The sequence below is a fragment of the Heterodontus francisci genome, chromosome 1 (assembly GCF_036365525.1).
Source record: "Heterodontus francisci isolate sHetFra1 chromosome 1, sHetFra1.hap1, whole genome shotgun sequence".
Taxonomy (NCBI): Eukaryota; Metazoa; Chordata; class Chondrichthyes; order Heterodontiformes; family Heterodontidae; genus Heterodontus; species Heterodontus francisci.
In genome coordinates, this window is record NC_090371.1 from 219281109 (window position 1) to 219298199 (window position 17091).

The 17091-nt window shown below is 42.3% G+C and overlaps 1 protein-coding gene across 1 annotated transcript in view; it reads left to right on the plus strand.

Moving 5' to 3' along the window:
* naf1 (nuclear assembly factor 1 homolog (S. cerevisiae)) overlaps positions 1–17091 on the plus strand; it is a 350613-nt gene that overhangs the window by 295382 nt on the left and 38140 nt on the right. The window contains exon 7 of the mRNA XM_068021523.1: positions 4141–4192. Coding sequence (XP_067877624.1) covers positions 4141–4192 — 52 coding nt within the window. The remainder of the gene's footprint in view (positions 1–4140; positions 4193–17091) is intronic.

Below are 17091 nucleotides of genomic sequence, written 5' to 3' on the forward strand. Positions count from 1 at the left end.
TTAATACAAACGTCACTTCTTCACACTATCTCAAGGTTGTCTGATCCATTTCATTACAAAACTGTGACTGCCCGAACATTCAAATAACACTCAAAATGAATTAATTCTCTGTGACTGGGATATTGCCACATTATTAATCAGGGTGAAATCAGCAGCAAAAGACAATTATAATATTCAATCAGTCATGCTGTAAAAGGCTTCAGATCACCTAGCATTTGAAGTCTGATATCGTGAACTATTCTTCCATATTCCCCACTCTACAACATTATTGGGTGATGGTGTTCCCTTGATAAATGGATGCCAGTCTATGACTTTAATTTGACTCAGGCATTCAAATTTCCTTGTTTCCCTAATTTTTTCCTGATTATAATAATTTGATATAAATCAGTATTTTATGTATCATTAGTTTCCTTAATTATTTCCAATTTATTTCTGGCTTTTTATTATTCCTCCTTTAATTTCATATACACTGCATAGAATCTTGAATTGCATGCTCAAAACTCTAAATAGAGGGGAATCTGGTTGAATTTGGTGGGAAGTAGCCAAATATATGGATAAGGCTGTTGGTTCCTAATACTGGAAGTGTTGGAGGAAGGGCTAGTATATGAGTGAACATTGTGAATAAAATGTTTGGATTTTTAAGAATTTAATTGGGGACTTTAGGTTTTGTAAATTGTACTTGGAAAAACCAAGATATTATGAAACCTTCTTCATCTTGTTACATCATGAAAAAGGTGGATCAAAAAGGAAATGGGTCAGTCAGTCTTTTGTTTGAACCTTTTAATGTTTATATCGGTGAAGATAGAAGGATGTTGTTGTAACTTGAATTCCTGGCTGGGTATAAGGTGGCAGTTTTCAAACGTAAAGCTAACCATCCGGGCAATGAAAAATACTGGTATTTGTAGACTTGTCATATAATGAGCAGCAGATGATAAATAACAAAATAGACAAAGATTGTGTGACTACAAGGGGACACAGATTGATGGTATATGATGCTGCTCTATGTCTGGATAAGCCAGATCCGGTTTTGTCGATATTTGTACGAGTCCACAAGTATTGTGTGTGGTGGTGGATGGCATTTTGAAGCTGGGATCGTGCAGTTCTGCTCTGGCAGATCCCTGACATTGTACACTAACAAAACCTGACATGAAAGTCAATTTTTGTTTTTACATCGTTTGATGGAATTTGAATATATAAAGTGTTATAAAATTTAATGTGAGTATTAATTTAACAGTCTTCAAATTAAACAGCTGGTAAAACCCTTCCAGCCTCAGGTCACCTGATAATAAAGGAAAAGTGCTTAATAAAAGAGACCTGAGGAAGGAGAGGAACATATACCACTTTTATACTGGCATTTGTTTAAGTTTGCTTCCGGTTTAGTGGCACCTGTGAGCAAACTCCTAGCATTACAGTAGTAGGTCCAGCTCTTTTGTTCTGTCGACCCACAAAACATGGCCTGTAATTCTGCCATTGAGGTTAGGAAGGAAGACTGAGTCATCTAAATGCTGGAGGCAGGTTCATGAACGTCAGCCTCCTGGCATCCAATCTAAATGACTGTTAGTTTTGAAATAGCAAAATTATACTCACTGTAATGTTTTTTTGTAAACTACTTACGATAGTGTGATTGGATGAGAAGTCATCCAGAAAACTACTCCTCAGTTTGTTTGCAAGTCTTGCAATACTTGAGGGGATAGTAATAACAGACTGGATGATTTAGAAAAGTTAAAGCAATTTAATCTTTTATGTAACAAACTTCAGATTTTTATGCAAGACCTTTAAAACGGCACATGGGTACGTTGGATTTAACCTATGTGTTGATTGTCTTTGGGGATAGGCATACATAACCTAATAAACTAGCACAGTAGACCGTACTTCAACTCTCTTTTTCACTCGGGTAGTTACAAAACTGTTAACTGACAGCAATGGCTTTGTGCTAGCCACCCTAGGGAAAAAGGCTAGGCTGATTCTACTTTTCTATTATGTATAAAGTAGTCCTGGGCAAGTGGAACTTGGAAAACCATATCTCCCCATTCACCAAAAGATACTGTTGCCCTTGAGAGTGGGCAAGCTCCTGCAAATAGCAGTTTGATCTTAGCAATTAATCTGTTTTTGAGTTATTGATTAAGAAATAAATATTGGCCAGAACACCTGGGATAACTCCCCTGCTCCTCTTGAAATATTGCCATGGGGTTTTTTTTTCATCCACCTGCGAGGACAGACAAGGCCTTGGCTTGGCATCTCATCAGAAAGATGGCAGCTCAAAGAGTGGAGCACATCTTCAGTACTTAACTGGAGTGTCAGCCTTGATTTTTGTGCTCAAGTCCTGGAGTGAGTCTTGAACACGACCTTCAACTCTGAGGCTGATGTGCTACTGACAGAGGCATGGCTGACACTCAGTGTAACATAGGAGAGGTCTTGACAATATAAAGCTGCTTTTATACTTGTGCTCATTTGGTTCAAGGCTGGCAAAAGCATGCTAGCTCCCTGTGTTTACACTGCAAAATCTAACTCCCCTATTCCAGCAGCAGAATTATTGACCCAGTTTTTTTGTTGGCTTCTGCAATTCTGCCACAAGAATGCTGGTCTCTCACATTCCAAACTACAGAAGCACCTTTGTTACTGGAAAGGTTAGCAAAATTTGGGAATGACCACTTTGGAAAGCAGAGTTTGAAGTGGCTTGGAAACTGTTAGTTTCTGCATGCCCGACACAGCTGATCAAAAAAAGAGAGAATAACTTCATGTAAAAGGTAATAGACATGGAATAAATTTGATGGGGATAAAGGGATCCAGAGATATGTTTCTGGAGAAAGAATAGATTGAAAGCTATGGTGTGAAGGTGAGATTGTAATCAACCAAAAAGTCCTTTGCTGCTCCTAAACATTTCCATGTTCTATAAATTAAAATTTAAATTAAACTGGACAGGGTTCAAAGTGCAGGCTTTCATGTTAAATTTTTAATAGGAAAGACTGAACGGAGAAAAAGGTCTTCAATTATGAAGCGATTTGGTAGGATAGACATAGCGAACATGTTTCCACTTGTGGATGAGTCTGGAACTTACTACCGCATGCATAATTGAGGCAATTAGTATTGATGCATTTAAGGGGAAGCTGTATAAGTACATGAGGGAGAAGGAAAAATACAAGGATATGCTGATAGGCTTTAATGAAGTAGGGTGGAGGAAGCTTGTATGGCGCATAGACCAGTTAAGATGAATAGTCTGTTTCTGTATGCAAAATGTATAGTATAAAAAAAATGGTGCACATATAGCGCTGGGACACTATCAAGTTTTTGGAATTTAATTTAACATTTAATTTGACATGGAAAGGAACAGAGGCTAATTTCTGGTAAAACTGCAGTGATGGAGTATTGGAAAGTAGTCAGTTTGATTGCCACTTTTATGACATGTAATAGCTGTTTTTCTCTTCAGCTTTGTGAAGCAACACCATAGTGAGTTTCATAAGCCAGTTTATGGTGCAGTGGAATACTGGATGCCAGATTCTGTGAATGGTATAATATTTGCTAGGAAAAATGTGCCTGTGCAAATCTTGGTTTTATTTGTAACTTTTCTATCTCTTGTGTTCCACGGCGCAGATTTAGACTAGAAGTTCACTTAATAATGCAGAGATGACTGGGAATTTTTTGGAACCCTGTTAGACTGTCCCAATGCACATCATCACACCAGTTAATATTAGTTACAAGCAAGTATTTTTTTCAAAGCAGTGTAGCAGTTGAATGTGTTACATAATTTATTGTATATCTAATTGGGAATTAATGTGCTTAAAAATTCTGCCTCTGAAGTGGTTTAATCATGACAGTCCTGACATAGAAGCAGGCCTTTTGGCCCATTAAGACTGCACCTGTGTTTGTTGCCACATGAACCACCTAGTCTAATCCCATTTCCTTTTTTCAAGCAATTGTCTAATTCCTCTTGAAAATAATTTGTGGGCTCTTATTTCAACAATCTTTTAAGGCAGATAATTCCACATTGTAATCACCCTCTGTAAAGTTTTCTCCCCCCAATCTCACCTTTAGTTCTAGGCCACATGATGGGTATTTGGTCAAGGGTCATTTTAGATTCTCTCAACATTTTTAATGGTGGTGTTCAATTTGTTTTAATTGAGAATTTTTTTTTTAAAACAGAGAGAAAGGTTCAGATGCGTCATGGAGAAATGACCAGGAGCCACCAACTGAGGTGAGTTGATTCCTGTTTGTTTTCCTCCCTGGTTGCAGTGTGATGTTTTTCCAGCTCGGTGAATAAATTGCATGACTCAAAATAAAGGCATAAAAATACCACTGATAAACCTTCATGTACTATTTGTCCTGATCCCATCCTTTGTGAGCTTTGACGATCTATTAACAGCTCAACTCAGAGTAAGAGATCAGCATCGAGAATAGATTAGGCAGTTTTATCTGATATTTATAGTTTTCTAAAAATATGTGTTTTAAAACAATGAATAAGACAACAGCATGAAGCATCAGTGTATTTTGTTCTCCTTTTTAAAGTTTTGATGACCACACATCCAATTGAGGTTTTAATTATTTTGCTTAAATTTATGACTGTCTAATAGTAAAAATCTATGAACTTGTTATGAATTCATGTCGTATTGCTGCATTCCCAGCTTTTCTCCACTGCAGATGGTTTTCTTGAACCCCTTCTTCCTGCCCGGAACTCACATTTTTAGTTTCTCTGTCTCGCCTAATGCCCTCTCCAAGGTCATCTTGTCCAAGAGACCCACCTCCTGCTCTCTTGATATATTTCCACCCAAACTACTGACCACCCAACTTCCCTCCTTGGTTCCCATGTTCGTTGATATTGTTAACAGTTCTCTCTGCACAGGTACTATCTCTCTCCTTCAAATTTGTCGTCATCCCTCTTTCCTCAAAAAAAAAACCCCTTGCCCCTTCCGTCCTTGCACACTGCCTCCCCGTCTCCAATCTCCCTTTCCCCTCAAGCCCTTGAACGTGTTGTCATCACCCAAATTGGTGCCCATCTTTCCCTACCTCCATGTTTGAATCCCTCCAATCAGGTACCGAAATGGCTCTTGTCAAAATCACAAATGCCATCCTATGTGACTGTGACAAAGGTAAACTATCCCTCCTTGTCCTTCTTGACCTGTCTGCAGCCTTTGACATGATTGATTTCAACATCCTCCTCCAATGTTTTTCCACCAACTGGGTGGGACTGTACTCACCTGGCTTCATGCTTATCTTTCTAATGGTAGCAAAAGAATCCCCTCCATTGGCTTCTCTTCCCACTCCTACGCAGCTACTTCTGGTGTCACCAAGGGTCTATCCATGGCCCACTCCTGTTTCTCATCTATGTGCTGCTGCTCAGTGACATCATCTGAAAACAAGTCAGTTTCCTCATGAATGCTGACAACACCCAGCTGTACCTCACCACTACCTCTCTTGACCAATGTTCCCTCCAAGCTGCGCGATTGCGCAGAAACCCAGAATTTCCCGCGCAGGCCAAGCACAAGTCGGCCCCTTTAAGTTACCGCACGTGCATGGCTGTGGCGGAAAAGTTAAAAGGACCATGCACTTAAATGAATAGGCTGCGCGCAACAAAAAAATTTAGAGGGAACGTTGCTCTTGATCCTGCCACCAACTCTAAATTGTCAGACTGCTAGTCCTAGATGTGATCCAGTCCTAGATGAGCAGAAACTTCCTCCAACTTAATATTGGTAAGATTGAAGTCTTGGATCCCTGCCACAAACTCCATTCCCTAACCATCAACACGATCCCTGTCCTGAGCAAATATCTGAGGTTGAAGTAGACTGATTGCACCCTTGGTGTCATATTTGATCCTGAGTTGAGCTTTCAAACACATATCTATGCCATCAAAAAGACTGCCTATTTCCACCAATAACATTGCCCGACTCTCTCCCTGCCTCAGCTCATCTGCTTTTTAAACCCTCATTCATACCTTTGTTACCTCTAGGCTTGACTATTCCAACTGGCTCCTAGCCAGCCTCCCACATTCTATCCTCCATAAACCTGAGGTCATCCAAAATGCTGCCCATGTCCTAACTCATACCCGGTCCTGCTCACCCTGTGCTTGCTGACCTACATTGGCTCCTGGTTAAGCAACACCTTGATTTTAAAATTCTCGTCCTTAGTTTCAAATCCCTCCATAACCTTACCCTACCCTATCTCTGTAATCTTCTCCAACCCACAGCCTTTGAGATGGCAATGTTCCTTTTAGCCTCTTTTTTAATTGTTTTTAATTGCTACTCCATTGTTGGCCGTACCATCAGCTGCCAAGACACTGAACTCTGGATTTTCCTCCTCAACCCTCTTTGCCTCTCTATCTCACTTTCTTCCTTTAAGACTCTTCTTGAAACCTACCTCTTTGGCCAAGCTTTTGACCATTGGCACTCGAATAACTCCTTATGTAGTTTGGTGTCATGTTTTGTTTTGGGTGTTTTTATTACATTAAAGGCACTATATAAATACAAGCTGCTGTTGTTAAAGTATAAGCATTGTTACCCGAAAGATAACATTTGCATGCAGTTATTTAGTAGAACTATCGAACAAGAGCCCAATCTACATGATTGTGCTACTTTTGGTGTTGCAAGCTATGGTTCGCAGCAATCACTAAATTAGTTGTCGTCAATTCAAAGTGGCTCTGATTTTCTTCACAAAATTACACCTGGAGCTGTAACTCAATTTGATAGAATACTATTATTTTCCTGCAGAGGTTTGTATATTAATTATTTGATTTCAATATACCTTTTAACTTTACATTATTTTGGCAGAATGGCTTAGTTCACTTGTTTCCTTTTTCTGTAACTCCTTTTTAAAGCAGAGGTATACCATATATAACTCAAAGAACAAAGAACAGTACAGCACAGGAACAGGCCATTTGGCCCTCCAAGCCTGCGCCGATCTTGATGCCTGCCTAAACTAAAACCTTCTGCACTTCCGGGGTCCGTATCCCTCTATTCCCTTCCTATTCATGTATTTGTCAAGATGCCTCTTAAACGTTGCTATCGTATCTGCTTCCACCACCTCCCCCGGCAACAAGTCCAGGCACTCACCACCCTCTGTGTAAAGAACTTGCCTCGTACATCCCCTTTAAACTTTGCCCCTCTCACCTTAAACCTATGTCCCCTAGTAACTGACTCTTCCACCCTGGGAAAAAGCTTCTGACTATCCACTCTGTCCATGCTGCCTATAACTTTGTAAGCCGCTATCATGTCGCCCCTCCACCTCCGTCATTCCAGTGAAAACAATCCGAATTTATCCAACCTCTCCTCATAGCTAATGCCCTCCAGACCAGGCAACATCCTGGTAAACCTCTTCTGTACCCTCTCCAAAGCCTCCACGTCCTTCTGGTAGTGTGGTGACCAGAATTGCACGCAATATTCTAGGTGTGGCCTAACTAAGACCGATGAAGGCAAGCATGCCGTATGCCTTCTTGACCACCTTATCCACCTGCGTTGCCACTTTCAGTGACCTGTGGACCTGTATGCCCAGATCTCTCTGCCTGTCAATACTCCTAAGGGTTCTGCCATTTACTGTAAACTTCCCACCTGCATTAGACCGTCCAAAATGCATTACCTCACATTTGTCCAGATTAAACTTCATCTGCCATTTCTCCGCCCAAGTCTCCAACCGATCTATATCCTGCTGCATGCTCTGACAATCCTCATCACTGTCCGCAACTCCACCAACCTTTGTGTCGTCTGCAGATTTACTAATCAGACCAGCTACATTTTCCTCCAAATCATTTATATATACTACAAACAGCAAAGGTCCCAGCACTGATCCCTGCGGAACACCACTAGTCACATCCCTCCATTCAGAAAAGCACCCTTCCACTGCTACCCTCTGTCTTCTATGACCGAGCCAGTTCTGTATCCATCTTGCCAGCTCCCCTCTGATCCCATGTGACTTCACCTTTTGTATCAGCCTGCCATGAGGGACCTTGTCAAAGGCTTTACTGAAGTCCATATAGATAACATCCACTGCCATTTCTTCATCAATCATCTTCGTCACTTCCTCAAAAAACTCAATCAAATTAGTGAGACACGACCTCCCCTTCACAAAACCATGCTGCGTCTCGCTAATAAGTCCATTTGTTTCCAAATGGGAGTAAATCCTGTCCCGAAGAATCCTCTCTAATAATTTCCCTACCACTGACGTAAGGCTCACCGGCCTATAATTTCCTGGATTATCCTTGCTACCCTTCTTAAACAAAGGAACAACATTGGCTATTCTCCAGTCCTTTGGGACCTCACCTATAGCCAATGATGCCAAGATTTCTGTCAAGGTCCCAGCAATTTCTTTCCTTGCCTCCCTCAGTATTCTGGGGTAGATCCCATCAGGCCCTGGGGATTTATCTACCGTAATGCTTTGCAAGACACCCAGCACCACCTCCTTTTTGATAATGAGATGACTGAGACTATCTACACTCCCTTCCCTTGGCTCATCATCCACCAAGTCCTTCTCCTTGGTGAATACTGATGCAAAGTACTCATTTAGTACCTCACCCATTTCCTCTGGCTCCACACATAGATTCCCTTCTCTGTCCTTGAGTGGGCCAACCCTTTCCCTGGTTATCCTCTTGCTCTTTATATATGTATAAAAAGCCTTGGGATTTTCCTTAATCCTGTTTGCCAATGACTTCTCATAACCCCTTTTAGCCTTCCTGACTCCTTGCTTAAGTTCCTTCCTACTGTCTTTATATTCCTCAAGAGATTCGTCTGTTCCTAGCCTTCCAGTACTTAGGAATGCTTCCTTTTTCTTTTTGACGAGGCTCACAATATCCCGCGTTATCCAAGGTTCCCGAAACTTGCCAAACTCATCCTTCTTCCTCTCAGGAACATGCTGGTCCTGGATTCTAATCAACTGATGTTTGAAAGACTCCCACATGTCAGATGTTGATTTACCCTCAAACAGCCTCCCCCACTCTAAATTCTTCAGTTCCTGCCTAATATTGTTATAATATGCCTTCCCCCAATTTAGCACCTTCACCCGAGGACTATTCTTATCCTTATCCACAAGTACCTTAAAACTTATGGAATTATGGTCACTGTTCCCGAAATGCTCCCCGACTGAAACTTCGACCACCTGGCCAGGCTCATTCCCCAATACCAGGTCCAGTACAGCCCCATCCCTAGTTGGACTATCTACGTATTGTTTCAAGAAGCCCTCCTGGATGCTCCTTACAAATTCTTCCCCATCCAAGCTCCTAGCACTAAGTGAGTCCCAGTCAATATAGGGGAAGTTAAAATCACCCACCACTCCAACCCTGTTACCTTTACATCTTTCCAAAATCTGTCTGCATATCTGCTCCTCTACCTCCCGCTGGCTGTTGGGAGGCCTGTAGTAAACCCCCAACATTGTGACTGCACCCTTCCTATTCCTGAGCTCCAGCCATATTGCCTCGCTGCATGACCCCTCCGAGGTGTCCTCCCGCAGTACAGCTGTGATATTCTCCTTAACCAGTAATGCAACTCCCCCACCTCTTTTCCATCCCCCTCTATCCCGCCTGAAGCTTCTAAATCCTGGAACATTTAGCTGCCAATCCTGTCCTTCCCTCAACCAAGTTTCTGTAATAGTAACAACATCATATTTCCAAGTACTAATCCAAGCTCTAAGTTCATCTGCCTTACCTGTTATACTTCTCGCATTGAAACAAATGCACTTCAGACCACCAGTCCCGCTGTGCTCCGCAATATCTCCCTGCCTGCTCTTCCTCTTCGTCTCACTGGCCTTATTTACTAGTTCCCCCTCATTTATTTCACTTGCTGTCCTACTGCTCTGGTTCCCACCCCCCTGCCACACTAGTTTACACCCTCCCGAGTGACACTAGCAAACTTCGCAGCCAGGATATTTGTGCCCCTCCAGTTTAGATGCAACCCGTCCTTCTTGTACAGGTCCCATCTGTCCCTGAAGAGATCCCAATGGTCCAGATATCTGAAACCCTCCCTTCTACACCAGCTGTTCAGCCACGTGGTTAGCTGCACTATCTTCCTATTTCTAGCCTCACTGGCACGTGGCACAGGGAGTAATCCAGAGATTACAACTCTAGAGGTCCTGTTTTTTAACTTACTACCTAACTCCCCCTGCAGGACCTCATCACTCTTCCTGCCTATGTCGTTGGTACCGATGTGTACCACAACCTCTGGCTGTTCACCCTCCCCCTTCAGAATGCCCCCTGTCCGTTCAGAGACATCCTTGACCCTGGCACCAGGGAGGCAACATACCATCCTGGAGTCTCTTTCACGTCCACAGAAGCGCCTATCTGTGCCCCTGACAATAGAGTCCCCTATAACTATTGCTCTTCTGCGCTTTGTCCCTCCCTGCTGAACAACAGTGCCAGCCGTGGTGCCACTGCTCTGGCTGCTGCTGTTTTCCCCTGATAGGCCATCCCCCCCCAACAGTATCCAAAACGGTATACTTGTTGGAGAGGGGGATAGCCACAGGGGATTCCTGCACTGACTGCCTGCCCCTTCTAGCGGTCACCTATCTATCTGCCTGCACCTTGGGTGTAACCACTTCTCTAAAACTCCTGTCTGTGACGCTTTCTGCCACCTGCATGCTCCTAAGTGCATGCAGTTGCTGCTCCAACCGATTCATGCGGTCTGTGGGGAGCTGCAACTGGGTACACTTCCTGCAGACGGAGTCGTCCGGAACGCTGGAAGCGTCACAGACCTCCCACATCTCACACGTTTCAACTTTTTTTTTTCTCCCAGTGTGCACACTGTTTAGCAATCTTTGAAGGAAATAAAGCTATATCCCTGAATTATATCTCTCATTTCATACGTAAAGTACCAGTACCATCTCAGTTTGAAATAGTCATGGGTTCACCAAGGGCAATGTTATTTGTGCAGTTTGCTTGAGAGGCTGGACTCAGTAGTTTTACAATGACATGGCAACCAGAAAACCTAATCATCAAACAGCTGTTATTGCCCTGAGAGGTGAGCAGTAAGGGGGAATCCAATTTAAGTATTTCTTTAGCTGCTTTGTTTTGGGGAAAAAAAGATTTATATGATCACTTTTGAAGTTTTCAGGATTATAAAGGAATTGAAGATGTTGTTCAAGGCAAACTGCTGGGATATCAGGGATAATAATGACTGTCGTTGTAGGCTTCATTTATATATAGAAAAACAATTATTTTTCAATAGAGATAAAATACGGGGGGTGGTTGGGGGGGTGTCAGAACGTGAGCATGTTTACTTACAGGCGAAAGAAAACCAGAAATGCTGCAAATCTGGAACACAAACCAGATATGTGCCACAGGTTAATTGTTATCTGAAAGAATGAAGAACAGTTCATATTTCAGGTATAATTTTTGACCACAAGATCACTGAAGATGAAGCCCATTCAGCCATTTTGATTCATTCAGCCAGAGTGACTTTGATTGTCGCATCCAATTCTTCCCTAAATTATTCCAGCGTTTTTGCCTCCAGTACTCAATCTGGAAGGTTTATTTCATGCATTGATTAGTCTGTGAATAAGAATTTCCTACTATCGGTCCTAAAATTACCTTGTACTAGTTTGAGCCTGTGTCCCCTCGTTCTACTCCCACAACTGAATTTAAGTAATAGTCTGAGTTAGCTTTTTCTCTATGCTTAATAATCTTACATACATCTAAGATTTACTCTCTGCCTCTTTTAGGCTGTTGAACCCAGGTTTCTCCAGTCTTTCCACATAACTCCAACCCATATCTCATCTGATGCCTCCACTGCTTGAAGGAGTCTTTGTTTTTTGTTTGAACTGGATGCAGTAGTCAAGATTTAGTCTGACCAGACCAATGTAAAGTTTGATTACTCTGATTTATGGTCTATTGTTTGGCTGTGTAGTTCAACATCCAATTGATTTTTACTAATTGCTGCTCTGTAGTGGTTGGACATGTTTAGTATTGGAGTTTCCTCTGACTCCTAGGTTTCTCTCAGCTCTATCCATCCATAACCATTTCAACCCTGTACATAGAGTCGACAGCCAAATCTCGCTTTCTTTTCCATTACTTCAGACATTTTTTATTCATGCGATGTGGGCATGGCTGGCTAGGCTATTGTCAATCCCTAATTGCCCTTGAAAAGGTGGTGGTGAGCTACCTTCTTGACCCACTGCAGTTCTTGGGGATGTAGGTGCATCAACCGTGCTGTTAGGAAGGAAGTTCCAGGATTTTGACCCAGCGACAGTGAAGGAACGGCGATATAGTTCCAAGTCAGGATAGTATGTGGTTTGGAGGGGAACTTACAGGTGCTGGTGTTCCCATGCATTTGCTGCCCTTGTCCTTCTAGGTGGTAGAGGTCATAGGTTTGGAAGGTGCTTTCGAAGGAGCCTTGGTGAGTTTCAGCAGCGAATCTTGTAGATGGTACACACTGCTGCCACTGTGTCTCGGTGGTAAAGGGAGTGAATGTTGAAGGTTGTGGATGAGGTGCCAATCAAGTGGGCTGCTTTGTCCTGGATGGTGTCGAGCTTCTTGAGTGTTGTTGGAGCTGCACCCATCCAGACAAGTGGAGAGTATTCCATCACACTCCTGACTTGTGCCTTGTAGATAGTGGATAGACACTGGGGAGAAAGGAGATAAGTTACTCACTGCAGAATTCCTAGCCTCTGACCTGCTCTTGTAGCCACAGTATTTATGTGGCTGGTCCAGTTCGGTTTCTTGTTAATGGTAACCCCCAGGATGTTAATAGTGGTGGATTCAGTGATGGTTTTGCCATTGAATATTAAGGGGAGATGGTTAGAATCTCTCTTGTTTGAGATGGTCATTGCCTGGCACTGGTGTGGCACGAATGTTACAACCCAAGCCTGGATGTTGTCCAGGTCTTACTGCAACTGGACACAGGGTGCTTCAGTACCTGACAAGTCATGAATGATGCTGAACATTGTGCAATCATCAGCGAACGTCCCCACTTCTGACCTTAAGACAGAGGGAAGGTCATTGATGAAGCAGCTGAAGATAGTTGGGCCTAGGACACTACCCCGAGGAACTTTTGCAGTGATGTCGTGAGACTGAAATAATTGACCTCCAACAACCACAACCATCTTCCTTTGTGCTAGGTATGACTCCAACCAGTGGAGAGTTTTCCCCCTGATTCCCATTGACTCCAGTTTTGCTAGGGCTCCTTGATGCCATACTTGGTCAAATGCTGCCTTGATGTTAAGGGCAGTCACTCTCACCTTTCCTCTGGAGTTCAGCTGTTTTATCCATATTTGAACAAAGGCTGTAATGAGGTTAGGGGAGTGGCCCTGATAAGCCAAACTGAACATCAGTGAGCAGGTTATTGCTGAGCAAGTGCCGCTTGATAGAACTGTCGATGACCCCTTCCATCGCTTTGCTGCTGATTGAGAGTAGACTGAGGGCAGTAATTGGCTTGGTTGGATTTGTCCTGCTTTTTGCGGACAGGACATAGCTGGGCAAATTTCCAGATTGCCGGGTAGATGCCAGTGTTTTAGCTGACTGTACTGGAACAGCTTGACTAGGGGCACTGCTAGTTCTGGAGCACAAGTCTTTAGTTCTGCTGCTGGAATCTTGTCAGGGCCTGTGCCTTTGCAGTATCCAGTGCCTTCAGTCGATTCTTGATATCACATGGAGTGAATAGGATTGGTTGAAGGCTGGCATCTGTGATGCTGGGGACCTCGGGAGGAAGCCGAGATGGATCATCAACTGGGCACTTCTGGCTGAAGATGGATGCAAATGTTTCAGCCTTGTCTTTCGCACTGAGGATGGGGAATATTTGTGGAGCCTCCTGTTAGTTGTTTAATTGTCCAACGCCATGCACAACTGGATGTGGCAGGACTGCAGAGCTTGGACCTGATCCATTGGTTGTGGGATCACTTAGCCTTGTCTATTGCATGCAGCTTCAGCTGTTTGACATGCAAGTCGTCCAGTATTGTAGCTTCGCCAGGTCGACACCTCATTTTTAGGTATGCCTGATGCTGCTCCTGGCATGCCCTCTTGCGCTCTTCATTGACGTGTCTGCATTAAATTTAATTTCCTACTACTCTGTCAAATTAATTATTTTGCCCAACTTATTCGGTGAGTTTTTATTTATTTTTATTTTTATTTAGAGATACAGCACTGAAACAGGCCCTTCGGCCCACCGAGTCTGTGCCGACCAACAACCACCCATTTATACTAACCTTGCAGTAATCCCATATTCCCTACCACCTACCTACACTAGGGGCAATTTACAATGGCCAATTTACCTATCAACCTGCAAGTCTTTGGCTGTGGGAGGAAACCGGAGCATCCGGCGAAAACTCACGCGGTCACAGGGAGAATTTGCAAACTCCGCACAGGCAGTACCCAGAATCGAACCCGGGTCCCTGGAGCTGTGAGGCTGCAGTGCTAACCACTGCACCACTGGTCCTCCTTATTCCACTGTCACTCCTAAACTTCTCATGCATATTGATTATTTTGGGGCTGTAATGTAATTAATTAATTTCCACATATGAAACCTGGAAAACTTATTGTGATGAATTAATTAATGAAGTACTGTCTGTAAACAACACTAAAGTTTTTACTAGAACAAGATGACCTTGAAATGGTGGTACTTGTCTATCAGCTGTTAATTTTCATTGTAACTACCCTTTCCAATATATTTATGCTTCACCTTTCAGTCTGTCTTTCAGTTCCAAATAAGACCTTTTTTCACTCATGATAAACCTCTATGTATATCCGTGTCAACTAACCACCACCATTCTTCAACATCCATGCCTATTGACTTCGCAAAATTTAAGTATATTGTTCAAAATCTAAGTGAGTCAATGAAAAGCTTCTACAAGCCGTTCCTGAACAATCAAGAATACAAGTTCAAAATTAAAAGGATTTTCATCCATAAATATAGTCTAATGTTTGGATAAAGTAAGTCCAGTTTTGATTATTGTACGTGCAAAATTGATTCTCCAGAGAGATTATAACTAACCAAAAGCAAAGAAGTGTAAGTACTGCGCACTCAGTACCATAAACATTAAGCAGCAGTCATCGCTACTTTTCAAACACTTAAACGAAAGAATATATTTTGAGATCACCTCGTGATTTCTAGTTGCATGGGACAGGTGTGGAAAATCTGTTGTCTCATTAATCTCCCTTTCTCTCATAACTTGGTCTCTACAAATTCAGGCATCTTGCATGAAATAAGACTTGCATTAACCACTATAGCATTAGCTACATGTCCAAGTGTCAAACATACTTTATCTAAAAACAATGGAATGCTTTTAAAGCCGTCTTTTCAAAAGGAAGCTATTTTTTTCCCTCGAGTTCAAAGAAGAATGCATGGTAAAACATCAAATTAGGCAACAGCTTATGTCCAAAGACAAGTTGGACTTGAAACAGAATTATTTTTACAACCTAATGGAAAATAACTCTCAGGGGAACAAGTTGCAGCTATCATACTCAGTTGAAGGTAACTAAAGCTGCTATCAGCAGCTAAAAGGGCACTGGAGAGAAGAATGTAGATGAGTGTGATAATAGCAAGTTTTTTTTGAGCTATTACTGATCAGAGGGCTATTAGCGACTATTTAGGGCTACTGAATGAGTCCTTAGGACAGATTCAGGTGTTTTCCTGGGACATGGTCGATGTTTTAAATGGCTACTTTGTATCAGTGTTCACTACATATGAGGGTGCTGGGTTACCAGTAGAGCATCATGGGATTAATGATATAATTAAAAGTGTCAGAACGGATGCAGCTATACCACTGGCTAGAATAAATGATCTCTGAACAGATTAGGCTGCTGGCCCTGACTGCATTCATCCAAGGGTGATCAATAAAATGGTGGTTGCTCCCTGCAGGTCTCTGTTTTAACAGGACTGTAGGATCTATGATTTTCCCCATGGACTGGAGGCCTATGCGCTGCCTATATCGAAAAACAAAAGCAATATTTTTGAACTGGAAAATGACCTCATTAGGTTGACTACAGTTATAGAACAGTTGCTGGAAGAGATCAGCGATGTAGTATATTAACAGGGGAAAAAAAGTTATTAGGAAATATCAACATCTTTTCTGGAAAAGAACATCCTGTCTCACCAAGATGGTGGTTTTTGTTTTTTGAGGGAATTTCTAAATGGGATGTCAAAGTTCAGTCAGAATAGTGTATCTTGATATTTACAATAAATCTTAAACAAGCTACCACACAACAGGTTGAGTCTGTGGGATTGGCAGACGGATTTTGGGTAGCATAAGGAACTGGTTGCATTCTGTTTGACAGAAGGTAGTTAGCAATAGTAGTTGTTTTGTTTGGGGACCAGTTACCAGTGGAGACCTGCAGGGATTGATGTTAAGACTATATAGCTTAATCACCTTTATGAATGTTCTCGATGAAGGCTTCGGGGGATTATCTGTAAGTTCCTGGATGATAGAAAGATATGTGTGAGTGTAAAGATGCAAGTTGAGAAAAATAGATTGCAGGAAGATCTAGGTATGATTGGCAAATGGGTCTGAATTTGACAGATATCTTTTAATATAGATAATTATAGTGAAATGTGCTTGGGTAGGGAGCAACTGCAAGCATATATACACCAAGGCTGCTGAGTGGAAGAAAGACCTGGGTGGTGGTGTACACAAGTCATTAAAAGTCCATGGCCGGTGCCATGAGACTGTTGCAAAAGCAAATAGAATGATAGGTTGTATTGTCTGGGGCTTTTGTTCCAGACAAATGTAGATTTTAACAGGATTTTCTTTGAGAACTTTAAAATAATGGAACAATTAGACATGATCTAAGTGGAGAGGGTATTCAAGTTGGATAGATTAGTGAGGACCAGGGGGCATAAATATAATTTACAGAAGCATAAAATCAGCTTCTAGGTCAGGAGGTACTTTTTGCAGAGTTGTCAACCTCAAACAAGTTGCCAGCGTGTGTGAATGTGTGGATGCTTACAAGCGTTCAAAAGGAACTTGGACAAGTCGCTGAAAGTGGCTAACAGAATTGCATATCGAAGGTGGAGGATGTCTGTTGGAATCCTGGGTCGTGCTTCCTCCCCTTTTGGACTCATAGAGCAATTTTCCAAAGTTTTCTTTTCATAAATTGGTCTTTTTTTCTCTCTTTTTGGCATTTCCAGGGAATGGCACAATTAGTGGGTGGGTGGAGCAGAGCAGATGGGGGTGATACTTGTCCAGAAATTCTAC